At 40.6% G+C, this 13,082-nt stretch overlaps 2 protein-coding genes across 2 annotated transcripts; one reads left to right on the top strand and one right to left on the bottom strand.

Moving 5' to 3' along the window:
- The first annotated feature begins 236 nt into the window (after window positions 1-236).
- Window positions 237-5,773, top strand: LOC115205466 (protein FAM199X-like). Its single transcript, XM_029771467.1, has 7 exons — window positions 237-364; window positions 1,825-2,009; window positions 2,118-2,337; window positions 2,429-2,581; window positions 2,666-2,827; window positions 2,982-3,242; window positions 4,383-5,773. The coding sequence occupies exons 2-7, from the start codon at window positions 1,840-1,842 to the stop codon at window positions 4,554-4,556; spliced, it is 1,140 nt and encodes a 379-aa protein (XP_029627327.1). The 5' UTR covers window positions 237-364; window positions 1,825-1,839; the 3' UTR covers window positions 4,557-5,773.
- A 4,074-nt stretch (window positions 5,774-9,847) lies between these two features.
- On the bottom strand, window positions 9,848-11,785 carry LOC115205465 (homeobox protein ARX-like). The gene is made up of 5 exons (XM_029771466.1): window positions 11,576-11,785; window positions 11,089-11,425; window positions 10,892-10,937; window positions 10,468-10,733; window positions 9,848-10,103 (listed from the first exon to the last, which is right to left on the bottom strand). Exons 1-5 carry the CDS (start codon window positions 11,748-11,750, stop codon window positions 10,013-10,015), a joined length of 915 nt encoding a protein of 304 aa, XP_029627326.1. The 5' UTR covers window positions 11,751-11,785; the 3' UTR covers window positions 9,848-10,012.
- Window positions 11,786-13,082: the final 1,297 nt, after the last annotated feature.

Below are 13,082 nucleotides of genomic sequence, written 5' to 3'. Positions count from 1 at the left end.
TCAATTAGCCTTTGCACTCCTAAACAACGTATTTTGGCAAAGGGTAAAGTTTACAAAACGTAGTCCACTCTGTTCGTAATAGTTTTCTAGTTTGGAGAACAGACAATTGTATTGAGATCGACCTCTTTGCTTCCTCTGGAAACGCCAAGTGGATGTTTCAGATTTATACGTTCGGTGAAATATCTGTTTCATTGTTCTATCTGTCCTTATAGCAGTCTTTTCCATGACATGACATCTACTTCCTATTTTCACTTGCAAGGGGGCGCAGTCGTTTTCAAGCGTCGAATTGACGTATGTGATTGCGGAGTTGCGTAGTGTTTGCAAATGGAGGAGGAAATAACTGTTTTTCTCTGAACAACTGCAGGTTTGTTGTTTGGTCAACTTCTTTCGACCAGGCAAGGTCTTCCGTGGCAAATAATGTTTGGCATATTATTAGTGAATGGATTATTATCTCGAACAAGCCAGCTAACGTTAACTCTCTGCCTTTTCGATTTCGCTGAGGATTTAGCTAACGAGGCCTCGTTGTTTGCCTTCAAAATGATGTATTTTTGTCCCAAAATAACTAGCTAGCTAGATCATTAGCATGTAACATGTCGTTAACATTTGAAATGGACAAGTTAGCCATCTACTGTACCTTGCTAGTTAACTGACTAACCAACTCGGAAGCTTGCTGGGGACGCTAGCTAACTAGGTAGTTAGCCGGTGTTAGCAATGTTTTGTTAACAGACCGCTAGTCGCTACGTTGCCAGTTAATTTATCTTGCCAGCCAATCTCAGATACACTATGTACAAAAGAATGTGGATACCGCTTCAAATGAGTGGATTCGGCTATTTCAGCCACACCCGTTGCTGACAGGTGTACAAAGTCGAACACACAGCCATGCAATCTCTATAGACAGACATTGGCAGCAAAATGGTCTTACTGAAGAGCTCAGTGACTTTAAACGTGACACCTTTCCAACAAGTCAGTTTGTCAGATTGCTGCCCCTTAAACTGTAAGTGCTGTTATTGTGAAGTTGCAACGTCTTGGAGCAACAACAGCTCATCAGAGAAGTGGTAGGTCACACAAGCTCACAGAACGGGACCGCCGAGTGCTGAAGCTTGTAGCGAGTAAAAATCGCCTGTTGCAACAGTCACTACCGCTTTCCAAACTGCCTCTGGAAGCAACGTCAGCACAATAACTGTTCATTGGGAGCTTCATGAAATGGGCTTCCATGGCCGAGCACCGTGCGGGTGAGATCACCATGATCTCACCATGAGCAATGCCAGGTGGTCGGCTGGAGTGGTGTAAACTCACCGCCAATGGACTCTGGAGCAGTGGAAACGTGTTCTCTGGAATGATGAGTCATGCTTCGCTATCTGGCAGTCCGACAGATCTGGGTTTGGTCGAATGCCAGGAGAACGCTACCTGCCCCAATGCATAGTGCAAACTTTAAAGTTTTGTGGAGGAGGAATGATGAGTCTTGGGCTGTTTTTCATGCTTTGGGCTTGGCACTTTTGTTCCTTTTGAAGGGAAATCTTAATGCTACAGCTTGGGGAAACAAGTCCCCACAGCAATGTTCCAACATCTAGTGGAAAGCCTTCCCAGAAGAGTGGAGGCTGTTATAACAGCAAAGGGGGGGGACCCACTCCATATTAAGGCCCATGATTTTGGAATGATATGTTTGACGAGCAGGTGTCCACATAGTTTTGGTCATGTAGTGTAGGTAGGTAGCTAATCTGCTTAATTATCCAAGTGGAAGAGCCTTGTTTAAACATTTGACCGGCTAGCTAGCTACCTATAAAACATTTTCTAATTACACTTATTTCCCACTGTTTTTCTCAGGTGGAGAAAACCAAAATGTCTGAGGCTCTTTATGAAAAGTTCCTCTCTCCAGAGGAGCCCTTTCCACGGCTGCTGTCTCAGCGAGGGAACATCAGTGAGACGGGCACATTGGATGTCAGTGACTTTGGCTGTCAGTTATCCTCTTGTCACCGGACAGACCAACTGCGCCGCTTACATAGTAACAGGTAAGGCTGATGGCTACCTGTTTTTGACTTGCATTCCACTTTTTAATGCAAGACGATAGTGGAACAGGCTAACCACACCAAAATGTTGCTTTTGTTGACTGTTTTCAGATGGAACCTGACTTCTTGTGGAACCAGTGTGGCCAGCTCCGAATGCAGTGAGGAGCTGTTCTCCTCCGTTTCTGTGGGAGACCAGGAAGACTGCTACTCCCTTTTGGATGACCAGGAGTTCACCTCTTTTGACCTGTTCCCGGAGGGCAGCGTCTGCAGCGACGTGTCTTCCTCTATCAGCACTTACTGGGACTGGTCAGACAGCGAGTTTGAGTGGCAGGTATGTGCCCCCCAATGTGATAACATAAATCTTTTTGGCAAGTTATGTTGGTAGTTGTTTCATTTGGGTTAATGTTTTTGTTTATCCACAGTTGCCTGGAAGTGACATAACCAGTGGAAGTGATGTACTCTCTGACATCATACCCAGTGTTCCCAGCTCCCCATGCCTCTCCTCCAAGAGAAAGACCAAACCCCATAGAAATCTGGATGAGCTCCCTTGGAGTGCTATGACCAATGATGAACAGGTATGGAGACCAGCTCTCAAATTCACAATGCCAAGAATTGTAAAGCAGTGGTTGCAGATGTTATATGCTTTGTCTCTCTGTCAGGTGGAATATATTGAATATCTAAGCAGAAAGGTCAGCACAGAGATGGGGCTGCGAGAGCAGTTGGACATCATCAAGATCATTGACCCGTGTGCACAGATATCCCCCACAGACAGCGAGTTCATCATTGAGCTCAACTGCCTGACGGATGACAAACTGAAACAGGCGAGTGAATAGCACACACGGTACACTTTTTTTTTAAACATTTTTTATTTATTGGATTGTGACACTATGCTGTGCAGCGTACTCACATCTAAAGAAATAGTAAAGCTTTTCAGATGTGTGTTGAACCTGAAGCTTTAACATTCCTATCCTCCAGGTGAGAAACTACATCCGGGAGCACAGTCCGCGGCAGCGCCCCAGCAGCACCCGAGACGGCTGGAAGAGGAGTGGCCACAGCAGTGCTAGCACTAGTGGGGTGAGCAGCAGTAATGCTAGCTTGGTCAGCAGTGCCAGCAGCTCCACCGGATCCACAGGCTCCACCGGCAACTCCACGTCCAACTGCAGCACAGCTAACATCAGCCGTGCCCACAGCGACGGGAACCTGTCCAGTGCAGCTGAGCGCATCCGGGACTCCAAGGTAAGGCAGGGGCTTCACTCTTGACTGTTGAAGTTCGCTATGGCTTTTGAATAGCTCCAAGTTTTCCATACCTACAGATTAAACAGCTACTAAAATTGAAATTGCAATTTGACTGAAATCAACAACATACAGAGCATTGAAGGATGATCTTTGGAAACAGGATGCACCTGAGCTTTAAATAAAAACAGACAGAAGTAGGTATCCTCCCTAGAAAAATGGACCAATGATTTGGACATCTCCCTCGACAGGGAAGCTCAGAGGAGAGGAAAGTATTTACCAGCGCTAACAGCATCTTGCGTAATTCAAAAACAAATGTTATCTATTACGCAGTATTTTATGTTTTGCTAGCTTAATCTCCCAAGAATAGATTTTAAATGAAGAGATGAAGAGTATTTCGATGAAGTAATCTTCCTTCCCTCTTCCTGTAATTTATTGCCTGGTCGAGTAGTTAGCTTAAAAATGTTAAACTGTGCTAGCATACTAGCTACTAATCCACGGATGGGAGGCATAGACGAGTGGAAGGTTCAAAAGTATTTGGACAGTTTGTTTTAGCTCTGTACTCCAGCACTTTGGCTTTAAAATTATACAATGACTGAGGTTACATTAATGTAGAAGTGTTTAGAAGCATATTCTGAAAAGATCCTCAAATTAAAGCTGACACTGTTTACACTTTAACCTCATAGTCATCGTGTCATTTAAAATCCAAGGTGCTGGAGTACAAAGCCAAAACAAACAAATGTCACTGTCCAAATACTTTGGGACATCAATATATGTATTTCACCTTGCATAATTATTGCAGTCACTTCCATGTGGTGTCAATGTGGTGCGCGTTACTCTACATGAGGTATTCAAATGGGTTTCTATTTGATATGTACACACTCCTACAGTTTAGTCATTTTGCACAGTGATAACACGGACATATTCTCAATATGTAGGTGACCTACTGTAAGATGAAGTGACCAGATATAATGGAAAATGGATCTACTGCCTCAAGTAAAAAACATTACTCTACATTTGAGTCATGGAACTGTAGCCTGAGCCTCTGTTTTGCACTGCTTGGTGTGCTGCCTGTTCTCGTGTGTGTGCTTGGTGTGCCACTGCCACACATTGCTTATCTTCTTGTCCTATTTGTTTTGGAAGAAACGCTCTAAGCAGAGGAAGCTGCAGCAGAAAGCCCTGCGTAAGAGACAGCTGAAGGAACAGAGACAGGCCCGCAAGGAGAGGCTGAGTGGCCTGTTCCTCAACGAAGAGGTGCTGTCACTCAAAGTCACCGAGGAGGACCATGGAGAAGATGTGGTGGATGTCTTCATGTGACAAGAATGAATCAGTCAGTGTTCCCTCTAAGCCTCACAATAACGTCCTCCACTAACATCACAGCTGGTCCCACATCCTAGAGCCCCATTCACATTGAAGCAAAGCTGCCCTATTGGGACCATTCTTGAGTTCTAGTTTATATCCTTAGAATTGGACACCTGCACAGAATATTATTATTTTTAAATGAACCACCTTGTTTTGAAGAATCTAGTTCTCTTTTTATTCTGTTTTATTTGTCTTAATCTATAGACATTGGAAGTATGATCCTGCTGAGGCAAAGCACTGAGCACTAATATTGAATGAGTATTCAAGTAAAACTACTCATTTTAAGATGAGGTTAACTTCCTAATTCTGTGGTTCATTTAATCTTGAAGGCATAGATGGAACACTGAGTCACTGCATGGGAAGTCATCACTGTTGGCATTGAGTTAAGTGCGGTTAATCATAAAGAACAGTTTTTGCATCAAGTCTCCCCTTTAAGGTAAAATATAAAGGCTTACACATTCATAAATGCAACATGGTAACACAGTGTTCGCCTCTAACAAATCTCCTTTTGTTTTTTTATTTTCCTTGTGTTTTGTGCATGGGGGCTAGGGTTGAGCATGACATGTAAAATAATGCAAATATGCATTGCACACAGGAGATATTTTTATGTTGCTGAATGACATGAAACTTTAGTATGACTGCATTGTCTTTGAATGGGAAGGTATTTCATGATGTCTTGGCTTACTCTCCTTGGCTACTGATCCTGTTCTGTAGAACTCATTACTCTTTCCACTTCAACAGTTAACACTAACTGCTGTACATTAGAACATGTATTTACCTTAAGAAGCTTTACTTCGCTTTGTCTTTTTCCTGTATAAAGTTATGCTTTTAAGTAATTCTGAAAACAATATAATAGATCAACTAGATATTGTGAGTAGATCTTTATTTTGAATGAAAGAGATAAATAGCCATAAAACAACTATTTCTGTGTATATTGTACCATTCATTCTGGGGAGGAAAGTTCAACGGACCAAGATGGGATGTATTCGTCGGTGCTTTCTTGAAAGTCCAATTATAAATTGTATATACTACAACCACGTATTACTGACCTGACTGCGGTGTTGGAAATATAGTGTTGCAGAACAGACGCAAACCAGAACTCAGTTTCTGTGTGATGTACTCAATAGTAATGTAATGCATAATGAGAAATAAATTGCCATCGATGCATCATATTTTCCTTGATGTTTCTTTTAATTTTCATTAGAGAAATATATCAATGGATAAACTGTAGTTCTTGATTGGCTTTTGCAATGCAATTTGCATTGCAATTTGAGTGCCTGGATACAGCCCTTAGCCGTGGTATATCAGCCATATACCACAAACCCCCGAGGTGCCTTATTGCCATTATAAACTGGTTACCAACGTAATTACAACAGTAAAAATAAATGTTTTGTCATACCTGTGGTATACGGTCTGATATACCGTGGCTGTCAGCCAATCAGCGTTCTGGGCTTGAACCACCCAGTTTATAAATGACTTTATTGCACATATCATTTTACTAGCCTATACTTAGTCATTACATGAACTGGTTTCTTCTGGGGCTGACATTTCTTAAGACTAATATACTGTATTTCATTGTGTAACAGCATGCAATGGCTAAGGAGTTCATCATTTGAGCTTCATTGCAGATCCGTTTCCTCTGTCATAGACTGAAGGTCAATAGGTAGTGCATTAGAAGAAATACATTATAGGTATAAACCGAGACAACCGTTCTAAAGGGGTAGATAGTGTTTGAATGAAAGCAATGAAATTGATCTGTGATTAATCAGTGTGTTAGTGACTCCTCACTGTCCAGGGTACATTAGAAATGTGTTTGCTTAGCTCCATTAGCGTTATCTGGAAGAGATACAAGCACATAATCAGCTAGACTGTAATGGTGATGGAGGTGCCATATCATATTGATTGGATCCTAAAAAAATTGCTATTCCAACCACTACCTAAATAAAGTGGATGCTAAATGATCTGGTTAAACTTAGCTTTTGCAATTTAATACTTGATAAGATGTTAATCAAGAGAGTAATAGTTCATGTAGCCTATCTGACATCTACTGATTTAGACCTATTTCCCTGAAATGGATGTCTGAAACTCATTCAAATCTGGTTATTTTGTCTGCAATGGAATAAAGTATGGCAAGTATATCTATCACTCCAGTGTTTAATTGCTAAATTGTAATTATTTTGCCACTATGGCCTACTTATTGCCTTACCTCCCTAATCTTACTACATTTGCACACACTATATCGATTTGTTCTATTGTGTTATTGACTGTGCGTTTGTTTATCCCATGTGTAACGCTGTGTTGTTTGTGTCGCACTGCTTTGCTTTATCTTGGCCAGGTTGCAGTTGTAAATGAGAACTTGTCCTCAACTGGCCTGCCTGGTTAAATAAAGGTGAAAAAAAAGAGGAAGAGACGAAGCGAGATGATTTACTCCACCCAAAATCTGTCCGTGTGAGATAAGCCTTTTTTGTACGGAGGTATATGAGGGAGTGTCGATTTACATCAGTCCTATCTGATGGAATAGACGTTTTGTAATGTTTAGGCTGTTACGAATGTACTGATATAAGTGGATGCATGTGGCATTCCGGGCACTTTGATAAAAACAACTACTGTAAGATAGATGTGCCTGTTCACACGCGCATCTGCCGTCTAATTGGCTAGAATGGTCCCACCTGATCTCCCCTGCCTTCTATCTTTGAGTACATGTATTTCCGTTAGAGCGGCTATCTTGTCAATATAGTAGGTTATCTTTGGTATATGCCATTATTCCACTGCCATAGTTTTTGATGGGAGGTTTTAAATTAACCTTGAAGTTAATTGGAAGTAGGTGCAGATTTCAATAGAGGTGCTCTTCACTGTAATTAACTAACAGGCATACTGGTGAGCAGGAGGGCTGGGATTTGCCAGGGAATTCACGATATGATATTATTACGATACTTAGGTGCCGATAAGAAATGTATTGCGATTCTATATGTATCACGATTTATTAAAATTCTATATATGTGTTGTGTTTCGATACTGCGATTTTTATGGAAATGTATTGTTCTGCTGCAGAGGGACAAGAGAGAGCTATAATATAAATGAGTTTTGATCAGTCATGAAAGTAAAATTGCTGAACTATAGGTGGAGAAATACTAAAGTTTTGGCGCAGGTACAGCCAACTAGCGTTAGCTAACGTAAACTACCTAGCAAAAACGGTCTGAGAATGGCTGCCACAGGGAATGGGACCGTTACACAGTTGAGCCATCGACAATACTACTGATACACCAATGCATCAAGCCTTATATCATGAACAATGTAATGTCTTTTTTAATCAATTCTCTGTTGGCCCAAACAATAGAATAGTATACAATTTATGGAGCAAGAAGTGCTGAAGAACTGATGTAAATAATAGGGCAATTCAGTGGCAGGAAACAGAGGATGCCATAGCGTAAGCTTCTTGTGGTTAATTATACTTACAAAGAAACATAGAAATGTTACTGAGAATAGATGGTCCCTTTTCAAATCACCACTTCCTCTTTTTCAAGAAAAGCATTAGATGCATTACTGATGAACCCACTATTTCTCTGAATTGCGCTGAGGGAGGTGAAGTCTGCATAACTTGAAAAGATAATCTGTATGAGAACAACCTACTGCCAATGCAGCCGCTACCTTTTGTTTTCTGTAGTGTATGTACACAGACAGACTGTGTTGCAGAAATAAGTATTTGGTCATGCACCATTGCATTTCTGATGGTTGTATTTGTCCCCATCCAAGAGAATAGGTGAATCAGAGCCACAAATTGGTCCCTGTGCTTCTTACTGAATACTAAGCACACCAGCAATGTTTTACAACCCTTATCGGAAGCAATAAACTTCCATTCATGTATTTATTGTAAGAGAACATAGTGTAGGAACACTAGTGCTGATGATATCAGTTAGAGCTGATAGGGTGAGTAAAGTTTATTTTGAAAATACTCTGAGTCAAGATGTGGTCGTGAACGTCAGTCTCATCACCCATGAAACATTTGAGTGGCACCGGTCTGCATGGCTAGTTGAACAGTAATGGTCAACAATATGTGTGTTATTTGTCTGTTAAGTTAAGGCAGGACCTAAGTCATTCCCATCTGATTTCAGTGGGCATTTGAAGCTTTGCAGTCAGTTATTGCCTTACGTGTTTCCCATTGACAGGTAGGCTGCTCCTGAAATCCAAGCTGACTATTGTTTAGAGGAGCCTAACGGACTCGTCTGTCAAATCATGGTGTCCCATTGTTAGCTGGTCTATTGCTTTTGAAATTGTGTTTTTGTGTGCAAGACATTTGAAGGACGTTTTGATTGACCATCAACTAGAGTGATTGTTATGTCTCGATCCCTTTTAACAAAGTCATTAATGTTATCTGAAAGCTTGGTCAATATCATTTGTGGATGAACATAACCTGAGTAAAGACATACGTATCCATATGCACAGTACTGTATTTGCCACTGGGAATGTCAGGCGCATATTGAAAAGATCATGTTTAAGTGGTACACAGATAAAAAAATATATTGCTTACAAAATATATGTTTTTGTCTATATATAGTTACCGTATTTACCAAAAATATATAGTAAAGGTATTTTGTAAGATGTCCAACATCTTTACATTCAATCAATAAATCATACAGGACACACTACAAACACTAAATCAATAAACCATACAGGACACACTACAAACACTAAATCAATAAACCATACAGGACACACTACAAACACTAAATCAATAAACCATACAGGACACACTAAATCAATAAACCATACAGGACACACTACAAACACTAAATCAATAAACCATACAGGACACACTACAAACACTAAATCAATAAAGCATACAGGACACACTACAAACACTAAATCAATAAATCATACAGGAAGGACACTCTACAAACAATCAATCAATAAATCGTACAGGACACACTACAAACACTAAATCAATAAATCGTACAGGACACACTACAAACACTAAATCAATAAATCGTACAGGACACACTACAAACATTCAATCAATAAATCGTACAGGACACTACAAACATTCAATCAATAAATCATACAGGACACTCTACAAACACTAAATCAATAAATCATACAGGACACTCTACAAACATTCAATCAATAAATCATACAGGACACTACAAACACTAAATCAATAAATCATACAGGACACTCTACAAACACTAAATCAATAAATCATAAAGGACACTCTACAAACATTCAATCAATAAATCATACAGGACACACTACAAACATTTGAACTGAATCTGATGATGCTGACATTCAGATAACAAAACACTGCACCAATATAAACCAAGCATGGACAAGATGGACTGGATAATGTCCCTTAATCTGTTAGACTACTGTCTGTGGACTGAGTGCTGCTTGGTGTGGGCAGTAGCCTCCTGTCATTACCCAGTATGGCATCTGGTCTGGGATGGTCTGGTAGCTTTGGTCATCAGGGTTGGAGTGTTACCCAAAGGATTCATCACGGTTAAAAACCTTAGGAGATAAAAATAACTTCAGGTTTCTATACTCTTAGAAAAAAAGGTGCTATCTAGAACCTAAAAAGGGCTATTCGGCTGACCCTATAGGAGAACCCTTTTTGGTTCCATGTAGAACCTTATGGAGACAGCCGAATAACCCTTTTGGAACTCTTTTTTCTAAGAGTGTAGTATATTGACAAATTAAAACCCAAAATGCATAGTCCCATCTCCCACATGGCGTTAGGTTTGGGTTTAGTCTGTCTTAACCATTACCAAGATGTGTAGCTATGCAAGTGTTTTTCAGATCAGAGTAAATCCAAATTGTAATCGCTACACATTACGTAACATATGTCTGGCTCAACAGAAGACTGATAAACTACCTGCTGAAGTTTGGATGGATAAGAGGATGTCCACACAGTGAGACCCAGGCCAGAGTGCCAATATCCAGGGTTCCCACAGAGTCAGGCCCATATAGAGAGACTGTATGTGGGGTTCCCCCCCAGGATGGCTCCACCACAGAGGCCTGGTGCAGGGGGACATCCAAGTACAGGCTCAGGGGGTTGGTTAGAGGTAGCCCAGGGACCGAGCTCAAAACGCCAGACTTCTCAAGCTTACGCCACTTGGCTCTGCGGTTTTGGAACCACACCTGGACACACAGGTGTAGCAAGTGGAGAAATGTCAGGAGCCTATTGGTGGATCCATGACTGGCTACGATGTGTTGCAGCCTCACACTAAATAAGAATCAGCTCCAAGAACAACATTTACAGTATAAAGGGAAAAAAACAAATGATTGGGTATGTGTACCTGGACCCTTGCCTCCGTCAAAGTTAGACGTGTCGCCAGTTCTTCTCTAGGGAAATAAAGAGCCAATGATCTATGAACAGTTTCTGTCTTTTAGAATAAACATGATTGAAAGGTGAGGTACGTAGTATACTACATTGCAACAAGACCCCCACTACTAATGTCAATAACCAGTAGTAATGATAGCATAATGTTATTACCTGGCAAAAAAGTGTGGATAATGAGATTTGCGGAAAGCCCTCTCCAGTTGGTCCAACTGGGAATGAGTAAAGGTGGTTCGATAAAGTCGTTGCTTCCTTGAGTTGATGTTGTGTCCACCTAGACTTTCTGCTGTCAGCTGCTCTTTTTGGTCTCTGCTGGAGCCCACCTCTGTCTCTCTACTAGTGTTTACTGGGAGCGCCATCCTGGTATCTTCGTGTAGCTGTGAAGTATCTTGTTTGTTCTCCTCAGGAGCAATACGATGTGTTATTGATATCTGCTTGGACTTGTTGGATTGACTCTCAGGCCCTTTGAGAGATGTAGGACCCATGGTATCCACTGTTTGGAAAATGTGCACAGTTAGTCATCTATCGTGTAACAGAATTATTTTCACCTTTTTAGAAATTTCACCATTCACAAACAATTTCCCCTGCGGCACTTGCAAAAGTTAATGGACAATTTCCCCTAAATGTAGTTTAGGTACAGTACCTCCTCTGTTGATCCCAGTGTCTTTGGTTGCATCTTTGCCCAGAATGGAATCAATCAAATAAGACGATGAAAATGTAAATGTCTGTAGCCCATGTGATGACTTCTGGTTTGTAGGATGGTTCTTCTTTTCCAAATCCTGTGGTTTAGGAGACCACCTTACAGCCCTCTCACTCATTTCTGTCTACTACAGATGAGATCTCTGAGTTACTCTGACAGAAGAGTTAGATGTGTACAAAGCATTGGCTCTCAAATAGTGGAAGCTGTGCTGCTCTCTATTGGTTCATCACTGTAGTGTTGTCAATATCATTAGCATCTTTACTTGTCCATCTGCCAGGAGAGGGATGAAGACTTTATGTCCAGTTGTTTGTGAATTTGTAGATTGATAGCCCTACTTTGCCATGAATGAGCAAAAATAGGTAATACTACTAGCAATACTAATAGAAGTTGTGTTAGTATCAGCTCTAGTAAACTCTAGCTATATAACAGTAGCTGTAACAGATAACTGCAGCTCTATCCTTGTAATGGGGGTTGATAGGTTATATAACTGTTTATTGGTTCTGAATTATTTTATTATGAAGGACATCAATTTACTGACCATATAAAGTAATTGCACTTAATTTGAATTTGTATACCACTAAATGACATTCAATGATGATGGGAGATGAGTGCACTCTAGTGGCCACCTGTGGAAATCAATGTGGAAAGAAAAAGGGATCTGAACCACAGTTTGTAAACCCAGAGGCGCAACATTGCGAGACTTCCGGGTACTCTTGTGAAACAGACCAGGCAGGGGTTTGTGGTTGGAGAATCAAAGACAGAATGGAAAAATCTTTCCTTAGTTGTTAATTTGCTCTAAATCTAAAGGCACAACCAAGATTCGAGCCAATGTCTTAAGTAGTTGAGCATGTTGTTACTCCGACCTCGTAAAAGTGACAAACTGACACGTATATAACTTTATTTCGAACGAGTGCCTTTGATTTGACGTCCTGCACATGCGCATTTCGCCGCGAGACTACCGTCAGACCCGAAGACGTTTTTTACGCATGAGCTTAGTTAGTCAACGTAACCACGACATCACCTAAAAGTGTGATAATGGGTTTCTATTAGAGAAGCAGTTTTAGCCCATCGTCATACTGTACTGTCTTTGTCTGAACAGCAATTTTTATCAAATTAAATCAAAGTTTATTGGTTGCCTATACAGATTTGCAGATGTTATTGCAGGTGCAACAAAATGCTTATATTTTCTAGCTCCAACAATCAGTAATATCTAGCAATACAATAGCAATACATACAGTTGAAGTCGGAAGTTTACATACTTAGGTTAGAGTCATTAAAACTCATTTTTCAACCATTTCACAAATTTCTTGTTAACAAACTATAGTTTTGGCAAGTCGGTTAGGACATCTACTTTGTGCATGACACAAGTCATTTTTCCAACAATTGTTTACAGACAGATTATTTCACTTATATCACAATGTATCACAATTCCAGTGGGTCAGAAGTTTAC

The sequence above is a fragment of the Salmo trutta genome, chromosome 13 (assembly GCF_901001165.1).
Source record: "Salmo trutta chromosome 13, fSalTru1.1, whole genome shotgun sequence".
In the NCBI taxonomy this organism is placed as follows: domain Eukaryota; kingdom Metazoa; phylum Chordata; class Actinopteri; order Salmoniformes; family Salmonidae; genus Salmo; species Salmo trutta.
Note: the sequence above shows the minus strand (reverse complement) of the source record. Positions and strands in the feature narration are given on the sequence as shown.